This window comes from Varroa jacobsoni, unplaced genomic scaffold (assembly GCF_002532875.2).
Source record: "Varroa jacobsoni isolate VJ856 unplaced genomic scaffold, vjacob_1.0 scaffold_1070, whole genome shotgun sequence".
Taxonomy (NCBI): Eukaryota; Metazoa; Arthropoda; class Arachnida; order Mesostigmata; family Varroidae; genus Varroa; species Varroa jacobsoni.
Window position 1 is genome coordinate 157,013 of NW_019213972.1, and position 20,420 is coordinate 177,432.

Below are 20,420 nucleotides of genomic sequence, written 5' to 3' on the forward strand. Positions count from 1 at the left end.
AACCAATTTCAAAAATGCTAACGTGTTTCATTACGCTAGATACGTAGCTGTCCTACACTGAGTAAAAAACAAAAAAATACTCAACGATGATAGTGAAAACAAAAACAATCACTAACCATAACTAATTCGCGATTGAGTGAACTTAGTTTACTGGTGGATATGAAATCTCTGACCGTCTGTTACGTTATTTAGAAGCTATATTTGGTCGAACCTCGTACTACACATTACCGGCGAAACAATGATCCCTTCGATTAATACAAAGTAAATATATCACATTTTAGTCTATAATCACCATTGCTGGACCAGTTCCATAGGATTGTCATGCGACAAACGGACGCTGTTCTTTATGGACGATTGCCGAATAAGTTATAAAACATTCGGACAAACTTGGCAGCCTTAGACTAAGTAGACTTTTCAAGTTTTGTGAACTAAACGTGTTGAAAGCCAATAGCCTAACGCAGAACCTGCTTTAGGACTGTCGTGCGGAAAACATTGACAGACGCAGTTACTGGAAAGCACTGCGAAAAAAGACTTATTGGAATTTTACGAAATAATTAGGGCGAATAGGCGCGAACCAGGCACAGAACTAGTTGAAGAATGGCTTCGACCATGGTAATGAACTGTCGCCACCTCGAAGGTATCAGGCCGGTCAGTTGTCAAAACTTTACCTTATCCCGTGCTCTTTCGCTCCCTGTTCTAAGCTCTGTCAGTTTTCTCTTATACTCTACTGCCATTGGAAGCTTTACTGGGGCACTCTACTGACTACTGTGAGTGCCTTTGCAGGTAAAGGAAATGGGTGTTCAATCGGTTGAAAGACGGCGGTTCGGCTGTGTTAGGCCAGGACGGCCTAGTTTTCCCCGACCCCCGGCGACAGGACTGTAGAGAACCACGTCATGGGTCTGGCAGGCCTGCTAAAAGCCCTAAGCTCACTGACCTCATTCGAGTTTTGGCCTCGTATTTGAGTTACAATTCAAACGGTAAATATCAATTTTAAAGGCATATCGATACACGCCGATTCGATCGACACATACGGGTAGTAGCGAAAACTGCTGGCACTGAACGGAAACAGATCTATGACGCCGTTTCTCTCATCTATAAGAAAACTTGTACGTGTTTGTGAATGTGTACTTGCATGTATACGGGTCCTGAATGGGCGGTCAAGGAGACCCTTGCAAATATGGCCTTTACACACTAAACGTACATAATATAGGATAGCATTAGTTACTGTAACGCTCGAAGATACATTCTGGTACCCCTCCTCCTTTTCTAACGCTTTTTTCCGTCTGTCATGATCACACTCGGCCATACGTACCCGCACAGCTTGCTGGCACTCCTTTCTCGCTGGGAAATAATCAATTACTGACTGGGTTTGCCGTACATCGGTGGCAGCGAAAGGGTCCGATATTCACCCTGTCGACAGAGTCGCTATTCAATGTGCTGCAGTGGAGGTCGATTGATATGGACGAAAGCAACGGGCCGAGAGTGTTACCTAAGCATATGTACTAAATATATACATAAATGTTGGGAAGAAAAAGAATCTGCATAGGAATTCAACGCAGACTCCGACCGACAGCAAGCTTGTACAGGACTTCCCTCTGGCCAACGAGTATTTTTTTTGTCTGCTAACCCTTGGGTACCAGCTTGCACCTCACTTCGGTAAGTGAGCGGCAGCGGCAAAATCAGCCCTTAGCACATGCTTCTGCGGCCATTCATAGTTTGCTCGCTCTGGCTTACTGTGTCCGTCTCGTTATATCGAGATCTAAGTAAGAATCTAAACGGAATAACTTATATTTTCGTAGCAGTCGTTAAGCTGAGTGTAGAACATGGGCAGATGAGCAACACGCGAGATTCGTAAGTCTTTAGACGCCTGAGACACGTGTGGATTTACAGTATCATTATTTCCTGTACAGATCAATATACCATTTAGAGTCAAAATAGATTAGCTCCAAAAACTCTTATTTTGGCAATTGAATCATGATACATGTGTTGAATTACCTCCGAAGGCATACCCCAGCACAGATCGTAAACAGTCAATGCAGATTAGCTTATATTCCAGTCATTTGTCAATCGGTCTTGATTTTATAGTTGAAGAGTATTGGAGTTTCAGTAGGGATTGTTCGCTAGTATTATTTGATGGCTTTGTTTTAAACTCAGTCAAAATTGCGTATTAATACACATAGCAATGATATAGTCAATGTTAGCTAAAACGTTCCTAACGCCATCAGCACTTGCGGCAGAAGTACTTTCTTTACCATTATGAGTGGGCATGCATTGTCGAGATGTTACTTTTAACGACGATTACCTGTCCTTGCTACAATGAGAGTACAATACATGTGAACGATTTCGTCAAAACTTCAGCTTCGTCACAATTTAACTTTTTAGCACACCATTGGCATCTGAAGCTACTTGAATTCCCAATGGAGACCCAATGAGCTGCCATACCTCATCTGGCACCAACATCGGATAAATCATGGAAGGACAATCGTGCATTCCAACCCGTGCAGGACAAAGTAAATTGACTCACGGTTAACGCATCTGTGTGTGGAGCCGCGATGGTAGCATTTCTCCAAATTATATAAATCACCACTGTGTAGAAGCAATGGAAGAGTCTAACGAAAGCGGCTACAGGCTATCATCAACTGTATCTTTGCCTATAATGATTGTACGGCATCGGTGATAGCCGGACGAAGGAACGGTAACAATTGCGTTTCTCGCTACGAGAAAGGTTCATAACGAAGGATGTGGAAGAAAAGTATGCCAAATTACGACAACCCTGCCCTTCGTCTAGTCTTTCACTAACTCACCTCATTTTCAGCTCGGCACGAGCTGCACGTACAACGAGAAACTGGCCTAGAATAAATACTGGATAGAAACTATAACTTTCGCTATATACATATAAGTATATATCATTTTTTTTTACGCAAACGGGATGGCAATCGCACCGTCAGCCTGTCCTCTTCTCCGATTCAGGTGTGTATAATCCTCCGAGCCGCGTGTTTCCACGGCGGCACAACCGTGGTCCAGTTGCCTAGCAATAATCATGCTTGGTGCCGGTCGTGCTTGCTGCCAGGCAGCTTCATAATCAGAACGGCGTGCTCTTTTCCCCGAGCAGATTTACTTTATGAGAAGATTACCCGCGCAGCATAACGGTGGTTCGTTCGTTCGCCCATCGGTCCGTCCCACTGTCCTAGTACACGCGCGTTATACCACTCCTCAATGAGGCCTGCTTCTCTATGGCTTTTCTATGCGGATACGTTCTCCAGCAAAGTGCGGGGCGGTATAAGGTGCATTGGGAGTCCGTCACATGATCGTAGTAGAAGCTATGTGGCATGTATTATGTGATCCATAATATAAACAGTATGTCTGCCTTCCGCTTTGGTTTGGGTAAGTGGCTCGTAAAAGAGTCAGTCGTTAATCATCTCCCTTAGCGCTGCGTTCTTGAAAAGAAAACAACAGCGAGGAGTATATTCAGTAGAAGGAATGTCCTAAAGAAGGTCGAGGAGCAGCAGGTAGGCTGATAAATGGAGAACGGACAGCTGTCGTACAGGTGCGATGGCTGAAAGGCTGTTAGACAAATAATAGAAAGGCGTTAGTAACTCAATATAAAGCTGCAAGAGATTAATAGAAAAAGTAACCGCCAGGACGAGGTAATAATTGCGAAAGCTTTAGTTTCACAGTGTGTGCTAGCAGATTTGACAGTATGTTTAATACATGTTCACACACATAAAACGGCCACCTTCGAATCAAGGTCTGAAGCTATTCACGCGTTGCAATCCATCTGAATATTTCTGAAATAACCCGATTAGTTTATTAGGGATGATCTTAATCATTATTACGGGTCATTCGAAAGCTTCTGCACGCGGTAGACGGCTGTAAGACATTTCAACATTTAATTGAGATGTCAGATTAAAAAATAGTTTGGGAATCACTAAGTGCGCATGAGAACATCTCCAATTATAGTCATACTTAATACTGACAAATCAATAGGTAAAAAAGCGAAATTTTCTGGGTTTCAATCAGTACCAAGGCCATCTACGTTGTCTCATGGCCAGAAACGTTGACGAGGCTAACTTAATATATTTCCCTAAGATTTAGATCGGCATCAAAGGGTGCTCGTTTCCGTAAAATGTTGGATTGCGTTGAATAAATCAATTCTAGGTGTAATAAAAATATATAGATGAACATTATCATTTACGTCACAGTCGGCAGGGTAAATTCTAATCACGAATTGTTGTTTAAAATTTTTCTGGAAAATCCTTTTCAAACGTCAACGATATCGCAGAAATTAATATGTATGACCGAACATCTTCGAGAGAAGCTTCAAATAGCTCTAACATACTTCATAACATCTTTCAATGGCGACGCTCCATAACGCAATATAAGGCATCATAATAGCTTGCATATCTCGAGAAATGCCATTAACGGCTGCAGGCGTACCGATTGCCTGCTTATATGTACCACTGCATACGTTATGATAAAATAGGGAAAAACTTACATTGGAATAGACAGACAAGTTGCTTCCCTTGAATAAAACGTACCTACGGATGGGAACGACTAGTAATAGTTTAGTGTTGCTATATACTTAGTGAATATTTCAGTTTCCGTGAAACTGTCCTTCAAGTTTCTTACAGACCGACGGTTGCTATATTACAAGACAAATTACCAGCAGCGTCACAGGCCATGATACTCAAATACTCGTGAATCTAGTGCCATCGTAATGAAAAATAATTTGAAGACTTGCCCCTGTCAATAATGTAGTGATACTTTTACTTTTATACTGAACAGCTGTGTGGGTCGTACCTTTTACGTACATGCTACAGCAAGCTATTAGGTGACGAAACTGAATATGTATGATATTAATGTAGTCTTACTGCTAAACCATTCTTATATAAGTCTAACATTGGATTAGAGCTTTCGTTTACAGATCCGCCCCCCAGCCCCCTCTACCCCAGCCCGCAGGGCACACGGCGATTTTACGTAGAGCCGGCTGATTAAACGTATCAGTTAAATCCACGCTGTACAGTAGTATGTGTTCTGCATACAAATGATCATCTGGAAAAATTAATTGGTAATGGTGCCTTTGCCTTATCTACGGTAGGTTGATGCGCTTCTCCATGGCCAAAAATCTTCTTCCAACCTTCCAAAAACCTCAAGCCAGTCGAGGTTCGCCCCTCTTGAATAACCCTAAACCTTGCTACCTCCCAGGGTATATTTCACCGTTCATTCTTGCCTGTGCCTGTTGTAGTGCCAACCGGCTCTATAGATTAGCTATCTATTAAATCCACTTGATTTTTTTTGCCAGAATTTTCTAAAACTGCCTTGACAAAACAGGTCTACTTTTCTTCCTGCACTATACGTATTTGAATCTTTGGGTAAAATCGATCTAAATGGAACATTTAGAAACTGCTAAGTTGATAAAAAATAACAAGTGTTAAAGCTAAATAAGATACTCTCACATGAACTTCGGCAGCTGTAATAAATAATTTGCGTCAGTTCATCGTGGCCTTTTGCTAACTCGAGAAAAAAAACTTTGTGGTTTTTTTTTTTTTTACAGCACTGTATCTATAAAAGGCTTTATAATAATAAAGGACACGTTTTCCATTCCGTGACTTGATTCAGGTTTACGCTCGCAGTTAGGGTTACATCAGTAGTAGCATTTGCATGCAATTCTCCAAGAACTTACGGTTCGTTTCCATAACAAGACTATAAAGCGCTCCAAACCAATTTAAAGTATACCACCTCTAAAGCTGCAAGTCTAAAAAAAATGATTATTGTAAATTGTTAGCGTTCGTTTCACGACTACTGCAATTCCGCTCCAGCTACTCCTGTAGTTGCTAGGTTTCTTCGACGTGCGTCTGTCTGCGCCTCTGTGCGAATAGGCGTGCATGTGGGCGCGTTCATAAGGTTGACGAATTCCATTCTCGGTGTTACTACCCCGTGTTACTGGTGGCCCTTTTCTCAGTCACATCACTCGTGGAGACGCGAAACATGGGGCGGTCAGCTGAAGTCGTTACCGGCTTGTTCCGAGTTGTTTTACTTCTACTCGACGTAGACAACGAATTTGCTCCGTCTTCGACATTCCCCAATGCACCTTCTCGGTTTATCGGCCACGCAGTCTTACTCTGTTTCATTCCACGCGTCTTGTATCGGTCGCGGGAAGACGGCATCAGCTGTACGTGTAAAGCCAATGTATGGACTATGGGCTACTATCTGTATACTACGTACCTCCTAGAAGAAATCGGTAGTATATATATACACTTTTAAATCGACCTTTGTAGGTAATGGCCAGCGAAGTATTTATAGTGGCATCTTTTTAAACACGCGTGAGGTAAAATTTTTTTTCGTTCACCGGAAGTAGGAATTGCAAATCGAGGCCAGCTCTCTGGACAGAAAAGCATCGGTCAAAGTCAGGGGGGGGGGGGGGGGGGCGACTGCGTACGGATAGCCCTGCCTGTTCTGCGCCTTGTTTTTTATTGGTGTCGGTGCTGCTGGTACAAAATCTATTACCGCTTACGCCTTCCGTTTTATCTCGTTGCATTGCTTGTCGTTTTCGGGCTCGTGTTCTCACGGTCTCGAATAGCTATCCGAGGTCATCCCCGAGCAATTTGCCATACCAACGAGCATTTCCATATGAGGACACAAACTTGCTGGGTTCTACCCTTACGCTGTTCTCGTATTTTTTCCTCCACTGCCTGTTTCCCATAGCACTGCAGCAAGCACTTTATCGCTTATTTCCCTCCACGAAAGCTAATTGAGTTTTCTGTACTTGTGTTGCCATTGTCGCTGGAGTACTTTTGCTAGCTTAAATGTACCTCGTGCTTTCTTTCTTCCCGAGGGGTAATCGTACCCCTAGAGGCAGTTTGCTTGAACTAGTCTATACTGCCACAGTACTAATGAAAGTTGGGTATGCACTATGCCTCCGCTAAACCGATAGGCGTCCCAAGCAGCTTTTTGGTATCGGCATAGCAACGATTCCACGAAGCTCAGAATGGCAACAGAGAAAATAAAAAGGCAGGCAGTACTAAATGCGTGTAACAATACCGTATGCGTGATTGAACTGCAGACAACGCGCTTATTTTTTTGCATTAGTGCTATTATTATTTGCGCCTGGTTGCGTCTGCCTTAGGTGGCGCTGTGTGTATATGACAATACAAGGCCCAATGATCTGTCATTGCATCTACATACACAAATGCCCCGTTGGGCCATTTAGCTCTGAGTGAGTTTAACTGTGCTAATACGATCGCGTTACGGCCCCCTTGAGATATGTGTAACATTTTGATCAACTACGACACCTCTTACCGCCTTACCTAAGCCTGTAGAGTCTCGAACTGCCTTCCAACGCGTGTCATCTGCCTACTGATCAACCATTTTGGCAACAGCTACTTTAAATAAATCCCTTGTGTTAATTTATTCGCCGTTATAATTATTCTATTCGGCGACGTAATCGTTCATTTTCCTTCGATTCTGTCAAACAAAGGAAAATAGGGGGCAAGGTTGGTCACGTCCAGTCTATAAACGTGAAGTCAACGAAGAGCAGATACTTACTATCACGATTTCATTCTTTTGCCTTCTATTTGTAATTTCATGAAAAGAACCCCACCAAAAGACAATTAATATGAACAATCATTAAAATGGCTATGTATTAAGGCTAAACAACATCACTGTATTCGCTAGTGATATTTTGAATCCTGAAACTAATTCGGTAGTCAATAATAAAATTAATCTTATATGCCGGCATATAGACTTGGCGATGATCGGTTACATTGCTCATGTCTAACTAGTAGTTTGCTCTGGCCTTTAAATAGGCTACAATATGAAAATAAGTGTTAAGGGTAAACACCACATAACGCGATGGTCAGTCTTCTAGCACTTGTACATGAAGCGATGTGCCCGTAAAGCTTTACTGTGTTTGTACTCCCGCTTTTTTGCAGACAGCGGAGGCTCTGCTGTATGACGCAGTCAGCTTGGTTGCAGCGGGCGTAGAGGCTCTCCTGGAGAAGGATAAAGAGGCCGCGAAGGATAACAAAGCCGCTAAAGGCAAGGACAACAGCAAGGACAAGGACTTAAGGGCGGGCCCGTTGGTCCTTTCGCAGCTTGACTGCAACCGGAGCGCGCACTGGGAGCACGGCAAAGCCCTGCTTGAGGCCATCAAAGGGGTAAGAAGGATCCGTAGCCCGACAAAATAATAGTAGCTATTGTGTCACTCTGCTGAGGTGGCGCGGCCAAGTGCGGCTCTGCTTGAGCGCTCAGGGGAGGCCAGAACAGCCAGAGGTCACTGGTATGCTTAATTTGTTAACGTAATTTCCTTTATTATTTATCGTACTATTACATAGCTTTCATTATGGTTTAGTAGTAGAATTACTGTTTATAAACAGCTCCTAAACTCAACAAGCGTTTTTGTCCTATTCCTCTTTTTGCCTAGAGACAGTTGTTTTTCCAGTCGGTGTTGGTAATGAAATATTTGTGGTACTCCGAGAAGTGTTATGGAGACCTGTTGTTTATGAAGAGTTACATTATATGAAGTATGTTTCTCAACGGCGTACATTGATATCTAAAATAAACGATGGTAACGCTTTATGATGATTGTTCCTCCAACAATCGTTGATGGCAATTCTTTTGCTAATAAAAAAAAAACAGCATGGGACTAATCACACGTATTACGACTGGCTCAGTACAACGGGAATATATAAAATTGGAAATTCGTAATTAACGTAAATTCAACTTGCGTAACAGGACCTCTGTAAAGCTCAAATGTTAACTTTTACCGTTTACATTTGAGTAGTTCCATTGCATATCATAGCAATGGAATGAAATCTATACTTTGTGCTTCGAGAAAAGATATGATTTAAAGGACTCTTTCGCAAACACATTAAATAAAGATAACTGAGTTATAAACCTTGTAAGTTGTTATTTTTAATTAATAGACTTTTTAGTAATTCGATTGTCTGCATAATGTGCACATTTGATTTCAGCTTTTTTGACACTGAACCCTTAAATTATAGACAGATTCGGTCAAATGAACTCGTTACTCTAGAGGTGTCTGTGTGATCCTGTCACTACTGAAGAATAGAGCCATCGTAGAACAAAAACAATCAGTATCTTCTCAGTGGGTAAATATACACGCACACCTCTTTGTGAAGACTTTTTGTCGTCTTATCTGCGGCTGTTCTGGCGCTAGTAGATAATAGCGTTTCTGAGGAGTCACTCAAGGCTCCCCTATCAAACAACATCCATACACTACGTCCGCTGGTGTTTTCATTATCGGTTTGTTCTACAAGAACTAAGGTCACTATACGCATCTGATATTTTGTATGTTCTTCCATCGAAGACTGTCGGTTGAGACGAGAGGCATATTACTATTCGAAACAAGTTACGTGCCTGGAAAGGTATGTTCAATTACGTGCGAATGGCTTTCCCGACATTAAAATTGATCGGTTGGAAAAAACCAATTACATAGTTATGCCTCGACAAAACTAAATTCTGCCCTTGCTAATATAACGACGTAGCACTAATATAATAATAAGAGAATGATGTAAGAAAATAAGTGATTGAACAACGTTACGTTAGTATGCCAAGGTTTTTGCCTAACATAAGTTGAGCAATGAGGAACTAATTATTAGTGAGCCGTTCATAAATTGTCTAACACACATGTTAATAGGTCAAAAATGTTTCACAGACGTGGAAGATAGATAATTTTCCATTGGGTTTATATATACGCTCCTTTGCAGAAAATAGTCTCTATGCAGCAAAATCGTATTGGACTTTTTCTTTAAGACACATACACGTGAAGACGACCCATAAGACAAACAATTTACTTGTAGCTGAGAAAATCATACATTTCAAGAAGCAGTATGCTGGAAATAGGGTATTTTTTAGTGGCCGCTGAAAGCACAGATAATTGCAATATCTGCAGTATAATTTTAGCGGCGAACAGTGCGGATTGTTTCGCTTAGGGCTTTGAATCTTTTTTTTTTTCAATATATACAATATTCTTTTAGCTCATACTTGAAATATTTAACCTTGTAATAACTAGTAATAATAGGTTGGTCTATCGTGCTCTGTTATAGACGACTGAGCAGAACACTTAAGGAAGAATTGAATTAACCATACCAGGAGGAATGTCCGGAAAAATAATTTCTAACTCGTGTGTATATATATTCTCTGAGCACTTGACACTCGAGTTTGCTGTACACAATTTAGGTTACATACTATAGTGGCTAAACTGTGTTGTAAATTAGATAGTCTTGCACATCAGGAAAAACATAGTTTCTTGTCGTTCGGCGACCCTTGGCCGGGAACGCCTCAGCATTTTCGACTCCAGGGTTTTTTTTTTTGATACTAATGCGAGAGTGATGAAATGCGCGCACTCAGCGTCGTAGCCGCGAAACTCCCGTGGGCCCTCGTTACTATTCGGTAGCTTTTTCCTCTCATAAAAATCACTCCCTCTTCTAACCCGGATCTTTAACGGGGTGATCGCCGGGTGTGAATCGGGTGTTCGCCGATGAAATATCCAATGATAAGATCCAAGCTCGCAATTTATACCATACTGGCTTATGGTACCAGCCTCACAACTGCCTTAGTCGTCACTGAGATGACCTTTGTTAAACATGTTTGTCTTGAATGCATCTGGGTATTTATATGGTACGAATGATTTATAGTACCTGACTGTATACAGAATATCGAGATCCTATACTCTTCTTATCTATTCTAGGCGCGAATCCGGGGGCTGAGTGGGGACTTACGTTTGAACCGTCGCACTGGGACACGAGACGAGTTCGGCCTGGACGTCGTGGAGCTCAAATACACGGGGCTAAAAAAGATTGCTTCATGGAGCCCGCGAGAGGGTCTCAAGCTTAATGCTGCCAATCGCACTGAACAGGAAGCGGACCTCAGCCGAACGCTCGAAGGAATGACCTTGCGAGTTGTAACCGTGCTTGTAAGTGCAGCAATTTAACGCAATATTGTTGTTAAAAAATAAGTTGAGAAATATTTCTACACTTTTATTAAATCGACGAGTAGAATAAACTAAGAAATACTCAGTACTATTTCTAAAATATTAAGTTATGTAATAAAATCGTAAAATGTATATATATATATATATATATATATATATATATAGTATTGCGTCTGTTTGTTTGTTTGCTTGCATTCTATCTCTCAAATTCGCATCGGTTTCGTTTAGTAATCTGAACAGGCTGATTTCTAATGATTTGTTTTTGAAGCAGTCCCTTTCTCCGATAGAGAGCGAAGCTAGTCATTTTTGGGATCTGTTCAACAACCGTTAAGATTTTCTGAAGTATTCATGCTAGAAAGTGTTTTTCAAGCACTCTAGTACGGGCACAACATTATTTTTACAAGTAGTTTCCGCTATTCGACATATTTCTATCATCCGGCAGTAAAATACTGATCGTCATTGAAATACTTCGTAATTGCTAAAATTGTTGAAATAGACAAATGCTTTATTCCGAAGGACAGTTTCTTTCCCTTGTACGAAGGTGTAATTATACTGGTTGGTAGATAGTTGAAAGGGTTGATGAAAGCAAAACTGTTTTGCCATATATGGTTTATGTTCCTTGATAGAATGAATACTGTTCTCCGGAGAGATTTTTCTTTCTCGCATAGATAGAGTGCAATACAATTTCAACAAGTTCACTCTTTCTTTTCAACAACCATTGGCTAAATAGTGCTTCATCTAAGTATATATTGCTCGATTGTTTCATAATGCCGTTTTTTATAAAAGCTGATTTATTTTTGGCAGTTTACTTGAAACCGTTAAGATGTCCTGAAAGGACCACATTAGAAAGGTGTTCGTTTCTCATGTTTTGAAAAACAGATTCAACGCTAAGTCTACGCCGGTCCTTCGGACACTTCCTTCCTTTATAGGAACCGTGATGCGCATTTGGTCAGTGAAATATATCTTAACTATATGGTCCATATCAGCAGGTTTATAGAAAACTTCTTAAAAGAAAAAGAAACGTTGTTAATATCATCATATAATTATAACGAATACGAAATTCAAATCAGGAACATTCTACTGGAAGGTCAGGATGAATGAAGCTATAGACCGAATCAAAGGTAATAATAACGGGATGGAAGCAGCGGTTCTCAAGCATATCGGAATCGCAAAGATGTAGGTTTGTAATAATTTGTTAGGTTAGGTGTGAATCTGTATTGGGGCCTTAGGGACGTCCCATGATTTAGGTTTAAGCCTGAACATAGACACACTTCATTTCGTAGTGGGAACCAGCCATCTGATTGAATGTCTAACGGCGATACCGGACGGAAAACTCGAAGCCTTGAGAATTTTATTGTAAGACAACTAAAATTCATTCGTGTTAAATAAGCGGACGAAGTAACTTCAAAAGAGTGCGGGCAAGTTATCGCAATGTTATGATTGTTGCTATATGCTATGTTAAGTTAAGTAAAAGAATCAAAGTAATCAAGTCAAAGGTAGAAAAGCGGATTGGCGGCCCGAGAGTCTAGCTAATCGATATCAACAGGAAGTTGGTACTGATATACTTCAAACGCTCTGAATCACCGTGAGACTCTGATTTGTTAAATATAGAGTTTGACTAGATGCTATTCGGGCGTTAATATATGTGAAAATAATTAAACTAAATATGAAATTAAGCTTTCATATGATGTCTTCAATTTACTGGAGAATTAAGTTCTCCGAAATAAGTATACATCGACGCTGAGCGCGAAGGAGAAAGTTTTTTAAAAAGAAAATCTACTAGCAGAAATGACCCTTTACGGTCGTAGCTCTCACGAACCAAACATGACCTTGGCATAATAGTTCCTTTATATACTTCGCGCTTTATACTTGAGATTCGTATACCTGTTGCTATTTTCCTAAAATGGGTGCTAGTTTAGCGATAGATTACACTCCGATAAGAAATTGAAACACTGAACCCATACGATTCCTAGAAATGACCATCTGAATTCTCAAAGATTCAGAGAAGCTCTATGGGCATGGAAATGCCATCTTGAGTGCATGTTGGCTGTAGGATTTACCTTGAGTATGAAATCACGCCGTGTTCCAAAATCTTTGACAAAATGAATTGTGTTTTTCTAGCAGGAATATAACCAAGTGTATGAGAATAGGAGTATCTCGTAGCGTATAAGATTCTTACAATCTTCATGGAACATGATGAACTTTTCCAACGACTATGACGACAACGATGAACTTCATAGCTTTGAGAAAACATTCGTCCCACTGATGGCAGAACTTGAACTTAAAAAAAAAACTCCACAACTTACACGTATTAGGTACTAATATGTGTAAGTTATGCGTCATTAGTAACAAGTTTAATTTTACCGCTGAAAGCAATAATAATAAAATGTCTAAATTTAGTTATTTTACCTCACCTTCAGCTATTTTATGGTAGCGTCTCTAATGGCCACAGGCTGAACAGAGCAGAATCCTTCTGCTCCTGAACTGCATCTTCTCGATGGTCCTTTTGTTATACGATGCTATAAGTACAACTAGGGTTGGTTACCCCTGCTAGTTTGTTTTCTGCGTTAAGCTGCCACAGTAAACGTCTGAAATTTTCCTAGAAATAGATTAGTATCCGGCTGTTCAAAGAAGCTCTCTTAATAAACGTTTTCGGATTGGATATATTTATTAATAGATCTGAGGATGCAGAGAGAAATACATTTCTGTTTTCCTTTGCCGGTTTTCACAACAGCACGACAAACCCCGTTGTTTTTGTTGTTCGGTCTCATTTCGCAGAATGAACCATACACGATGTTACATCCGCCTTCGGAAAATCGTACTGGCAATGATCGGTTCTACGGCTATGCAATTGATCTTATCGCCGCACTGGCAAGCCTGTACAAATTTAACTACACGTTTTACATATCGCCAGATCGAAAGTACGGAAGTCGTCAACCAGACGGAAAATGGAACGGAATGGTCGGTGAACTCATTCAAAGGGTTAGTGATAATAAAGTGATCACCTCTTGTAGTTAGTATCCAGCACGAGGCCAGAATAGTTTGTGTCCTTTTGAACGAAGACTATTGATTTTTTTTTTATACGCGCATGCGCGTTGGTCCATTTCAGAAGAAAGCGATTATATGATATAATTTTACTGGGAATAATAATCATAATTAGCTTTTAGATGTGTACCTCTATGGGACGGTGAACACTGAAGGATACGGCTTTCTCAATAGACGGTAGTATTTCATTAAATTGGAGAGATCGACCATGTTATTTACACCATTTCTAGAAAAACACTGTTATTATTATGCATAATAATGGCTAGCTGTCGTGCAATACGGTACATTTGTTTCAAAATGTGCCAGTATAAGTGTGTACGACGCTAAATTACTAAACTTGTCATGATAAAAACATCATCAATGTAATACTATGAATTGTTTTGTCGTCTTTTGCTAATATATATGGCTAAGATATTTCTACATTTGCACGACATATTATTCTTCCTAACTTAATATATATAATATTCAATGCTGTTTTAAGTACATTCGGTAGATAGATATATGACAAATGGATGGGAATAGGGTTTCGATTTAGTGCGGGGAGGCAAATGGTCAGATGGCCAGCAAGCTAGCGGATAAAGGTTTTATAGGGTCGCAATTAATGCGTTAGGGATGAGGTCCGGCGTCCTTTTCTAGATATCGTTGTTAAAACTAAGAATGCGTTTTTGCTGGATGGTCTACTAAAAACTGATTATTTAACATATAATGAGTATATAACCGGCTCTGCATTTATTCGAAACGCATAGTCTAGATAGAGTGGAAGTGATCTCGACCATGTAGGAACGCCGCGGAGTTTTGAGCCTCAACTGGTCAATCTAGATCTAACGGAAAGTTTCAGCTTTACTTTTTTTGGCCAGAAGCGTTACGTGGATATTTCTGACGTGGAATGCATCCAGTCGTAAAAATCATTCTAAAATATATATACATTATTTATTAGGGTATGCCTGCCACATTGCAGTGTAAAGAGCGGAGTAGCTGAGCAACTTCTACCTTAACATAGGAAAAAAAAATCGTGTTTACCTAGTAGAGCCCTCGGTAGCCTAGAGGAGCCATATTTATTTAGAGTCGATCAATACAAACTTTAATTTAACGCACAGTGACGCCACATCTGCGGGTTTAACCCTTCTAATTACGATTACAGGTTCTGCAAGTCGAAACATCGCGTTGAAATATACCGTTCGCGAATTCGTAGTTGTAATGATATCAACCATTTTATTTTGCAGGTCATTTTAACTGTGGCTGCCTAACTTGGCTGACAAGTAAATGAGGATGTATTGAGAAAGTGCGTTGAAGCTTTGTATCAGTTATTGGGTCAATCCACATTTTTGTTGTTACCTGAGTTTGAGCATTGCACCTTTCGCCTTAGAAAACTGGCCTCTCCATATTTTTCCATCACGCCCTGATCACTGTCGGAATTTTCCTACCTAGTTAAACGCTGGTCGTCCTTTACCAGTCCGGCAAAATCTGGCTAAAGCATCTTCTGTAGCTGATAGGTAAATGCCGACAACAGACTGTTCGTTGTGGTTAAGCGGACGGTTCTAGACTTCTGGAAACGCAGTGGCGTTCCAAAGATAACCATATTCGTTTCTAAAAGAAAATTATATTGATTTTTGTTTATAAAAGGTTTTTTAAGTTTACGGAATTTTTCGCCGGTTGAGTAACGACCACTTTAAAGTTCGTGTGGGCTCGGATATCCAGATGAATCGCTTTGATATCGCCATTGGTTTTTTTCGATATGCGTGTCGTCAGCCCAAAGTGGCTTTTACGACCTAGGAAATATCGCGTATAAATTATATGCAAAATAGTAGTAAATCATGGATGAGTACTAAATTTCAATATATATGGTAACTGCGGTTGTGAGAAGTGAGTTGTGACGATGCAGTTACCTTGCCCGGCAAACACGGCTGCTAGCAGTACAAATATAGAGAGGCAGAGCTCTTCGGAACTGCGTACAGATAACTCAACAATATTTTCATTAAGACGCCATTTGCTTGAAGAGAAGCCGTTTCAATAGCTTTCGTTGTTAAACCAACGCCTGAAGTGGGTGTCAAACGTTACTCTGCTAATATACCTAATATCTGTTAAGTTATTATTGCAGGATGGGTTTTTCGAAACGGTTTTATCCTATAGTATCTAAAAGTGAAGTTTAGGAATATCCAGTACATTAAATACACTTACTGGCACTATGCACGGTACATACTTAAAAGTGAGCGTGGTTTACTGCGGCGGGCGGTAGGGAGCTTAGTCAATGGCTGTATTCCGTGCAAGCTACAGGCTTTAATCCTAATTCCTTTGATTCGATTTTATGTGCTAGACGATTTGGTCACAGACGTATATGCTTCTTCCTGCGGCTATTTCGTAAGTCATTTGCCACTGTTCGCAGAGAATAATTGACTTTTTGTCAATCGTCTTGCTATGAAACATGGTCGTTTTATAGCTGAATCTAAAAATCCGCGTTTAGGAATGAGCGTAAAATGACCACTCATGACAGGGAGCGACATCTTCTATGTGGTTTCTTACAAACTAAATAACACACTCTGAAGACAATGTAATCATTTTTATGTTTCTTATCTACGTAAACAATAGCGTACCATTTATTGTAAAACGCTTCCCAAAAAGAACATCGATTTTGCCATGCGTCCTGTGATGTAGATTACTTATCATACAAAGAGGCTGCTGATTGAATGGTATCTTTGTGTATATGATGGGCCGTTTCATTTATAACAGTTCTATTTATATTAACTTCCACTAAATATAAGAGGCATACCATGGTATAATAAATACGGAGCCCTTCAATTTTCCATTCAATCTAGATTATCTTAAAATTTTCTTGAAAGTTTTAAGATAATCGACTCGTGGACCACAGGGATGGACCATAGATTACAAACGTATTTCCCGTCATTTGTTGGAAAATCCAGTGTGTTGAAACATTTCTATCAAAATTCTACATAAATTCGAATAAAATAAAGAGTTCCACATAAATTTAATAAACAAATAGTTTCCCGTACACAAAGTTGACCGTTTGATTCTCCAGGACCTATCTGTTGATATAGTCAGACTGCTCCAATGAACGTGAGGCGTAATCCATTGTGTTCACCGAACATCCAACGATCAATGGCTACGCCATCTCTTGAAGGGGGCTTGAACGACAATAGGATAAATCATAGGCAAACAAAGCCAGAAAAACAAACTACCGCACCGAATTTCAGGCGTCTGCTGGAACTTGCCGTCTTAGGTACAGTTCTAAGTTAATATATCTAGCGCCACACATACGCAGCTGAACGTATTGGTCACATAGCTGACATGGACAAATTTATCGGAACGAACTTATTTCGAATACGTACTACTAGAAATCAGCTATGATCTTTCCATAATAATAATAATAATAAAATATCGTCTTTCGACAGTAGACCCTTAGCTATATATTCGGAATAAATTTTTTACCATTAAAACAAAATAGGAGTAACAATGATGAATGAATCATCACCTTGAACTTCGTTGCATTTACCTGAACTTTTTTTGGCTTTACTGTCATTTATTTACAGAAAGCGGACATTGCAGTTGTTGATCTAACGATCACATATGAACGTGAGCAGGTGGTAGACTTCACTATTCCGTTCATGAACACGGGAATATCAATCCTGTTTAAAAAGCCTGAAAAATCGGAACCGGCCATATTCTCATTTCTCTATCCGTTTTCGATCGTCGTATGGTTTTACACGCTCACCGTGTACACGTTCGTATCGATCCTCGTCTACGTGCTGGGCCGATTCACGCCGTATGAATGGGTGCCCTCACACCCTTGCGATCCCCAGTCGGAGCCGGAAAACCAGTTCAGCTCTCTGCAAAACGCGTTCTGGTTCACTATGGGTTCCATTATGCAGCAAGGCTCCGATCTGGTACCTAGGTAAGAAAAAGCAGCAAACATAAAGCGCATGGATCAAGACCATAATTACTTCTTTATAACCGTTGCTCTTTGACAGTACCAGGTTTTAGTAATAGGATCAGGTCCTGTGTAGTAGAAATTTTTCTAACGATTCTTAGACGTGGACCGCTTCCTAGATAGTTAATCATCTATAGACAAGTTTCGATGTATGAACCTTTGACCTATCTTCCAGTTAACCTTAAGGCAGAGAAAACAAATGATAGCTTTTAGTGCAACAGAATCGTTCGATTACGAATAAATTAAATCTTCCGAAACCACGAAAATAAATTAATCGTCTTTCACTTTTATTTCATTGGAAATAGAATATGAAGTTGTTCGTACTAACTTAAGTAACTATCCACTATAACTTCATAACAGTTTACCACATCTCTGTCTTAACCTTTACATTTCTCTTTATTTTAACAATATGGGTTATAACATGCACAGGGCCATCTCAACTCGTGTCCTGGCCTCGATCTGGTACTTCTTCACGTTGATCCTTATTTCATCGTATACAGCGAATCTCGCGGCTTTCCTAACAGCCGCCCGGATGGGAGCCCCCATTGAAAATGCCAACGATCTGGCCAAGCAGACTAAGATCGCCTACGGATGCCTTGGAGGAGGATCCACATATGGTTTCTTCAAGGTAAAAATGCCATACACGCATTATAGCTCAACAGCGGCCTACATTTACGGATTACTATGCTATAAACCTTGATTGATATTATGCTGAAAGCAATCTTTGCGAAATGACCCATTCGCAAACACGCTTCCACCTACATACGCACGAGCCGTGGTGTAATCTCTTTACCGGGCGATAGCCAGTAAGAGCTCATCGCACATACGAGTGATGGCTTATTTTAGTCTGGCTGCTGCTGCGTCCGTCACGCGTGCCGGTTTTTTCGTCATCATATGCAAATCGGAGTCCTAATACAGTGAGCGCGCACTGCCCAACAACACTTTTTGACCTCGTTGCTGTGTCTTATAGGCGCTCGTATGAAGAGAAGAGTTGCATTTGTTGTGGCAAATAACTGTCCACATAGGTAAATTAGCGTTAGCCCCAACCCAAAGCCTGAAGTGTTATGGAGGCTATTTTGTTTGGACCGAGGCCTTTAGTTCGCCAAGTTCACCGACTAACTCAACTTGTCTTCTGCGACTGTACTAAAGCAGCATGACGCTGGGGTCGATTAAGTGGCTAATGGTTTCTGTTGGTTATTTTCGAAATTATCGTACCATAAACCCAACGGCGCCTCCGGAGTCACTACAGAATTACGAAAGTTGGCTTTCTATCGTTTTTTCTTATTTTTTTTTTTAGTCTTTCCAAAAATGCGACGATATCGACGAATAGTTGACGCTTCGTACGTTTCACTTTGCCCGAGCTCTTCCTTCCGTCGGCAGTTTTTTTATTGTAGAGTCACATGCTCATGAATGACTGTGCCCCAACGGCTACAATGGCAGGAACAGCAGCGGTGCCAGTATTATCATAAAAAGACTAGGCACCCATTTCTCTTTACTTAATATTGGTACGAACCGTTCATTTAACACCATATAACCTGTATTGCTAAATAAATACACCTACTGAGGAGCATCAAATTATACTTGCGTAAATGTATTATGAATTCCTAAATGCGGTTAAGTGGCTATATTTTTAAGAGAAACCTAATATATGTTTGGTTTATAACATCAGACGAGTCTTGGTGGTGATATTTCCATGGTAGTAGCAGTAGTAGTAGTAGTAACGCGTTTGCCTATTAGAATGTGATCTATCTGAGGAGTTCACTGACTTCGAGACCGGTGTAAACACACTTCGTTTTATGGTGGACAGAACGGCCGTCTGTGGCAATCTCTCTTTGAGGCAGTACCTGAAATAAACACATTTACTTATCTGATTTCTAAACAAAGGGATTAAACGTGTTCTTGTACGTTTCATTAGGCGTAATTCCACTTGTGAAAGTCTTCGCGCGGAACACTTCCGCATAGAGGCTAATGTTGCGGCTTGTGACGCCATTGTTGTTAAAGTTGTTTTATAACTCCATAGTTTAATTTGTTTGAAGATCTTTGTGTCTAAAAGTGTTGCGCACGACAACCTTGAGCAGAAACATAACGACCCGGTGATGAAGCGGATGTGGACGTACATGGAGACGGCACGACCGGCAGTGTTCACGTCGTCGAACAAGGAGGGTATAGAGAGGGTGCTGCGTGGGGACTACGCTTACTTGATGGAGGCTCTGTCAATCGAGTACCTCGTTGAAAGAAACTGCAACCTCACACAGATCGGAGGTCTGCTTGATAACAAAGGCTACGGTATCGCTACACCTTTGAGTACGTATGCGTATGTGGAACTTCTCAGTTTCAAGCAATGTAGTCGCTAAGCACCCCTCCATATCTACGACCAGGCATGAAAACTAGTGAACGTTATTATAGGAGCAAGATGACTGTAGTACAGGATTCGCCATTGACAAGTTTACTTTGGTCTTGCATGTTATTTGTTCCTTC

At 40.6% G+C, this 20,420-nt stretch overlaps 1 protein-coding gene across 1 annotated transcript in view; it reads left to right on the plus strand.

The window, feature by feature from the left end:
• Window positions 1–20,420, plus strand: part of LOC111266301 (glutamate receptor ionotropic, kainate 2) — a 125,541-nt gene that overhangs the window by 79,846 nt on the left and 25,275 nt on the right. The window contains exons 8-13 of the mRNA XM_086970860.1: window positions 7,932–8,156; window positions 10,712–10,936; window positions 13,733–13,936; window positions 17,545–17,906; window positions 18,372–18,570; window positions 20,021–20,246. Coding sequence (XP_086826986.1) covers window positions 7,932–8,156; window positions 10,712–10,936; window positions 13,733–13,936; window positions 17,545–17,906; window positions 18,372–18,570; window positions 20,021–20,246 — 1,441 coding nt within the window. The remainder of the gene's footprint in view (window positions 1–7,931; window positions 8,157–10,711; window positions 10,937–13,732; window positions 13,937–17,544; window positions 17,907–18,371; window positions 18,571–20,020; window positions 20,247–20,420) is intronic.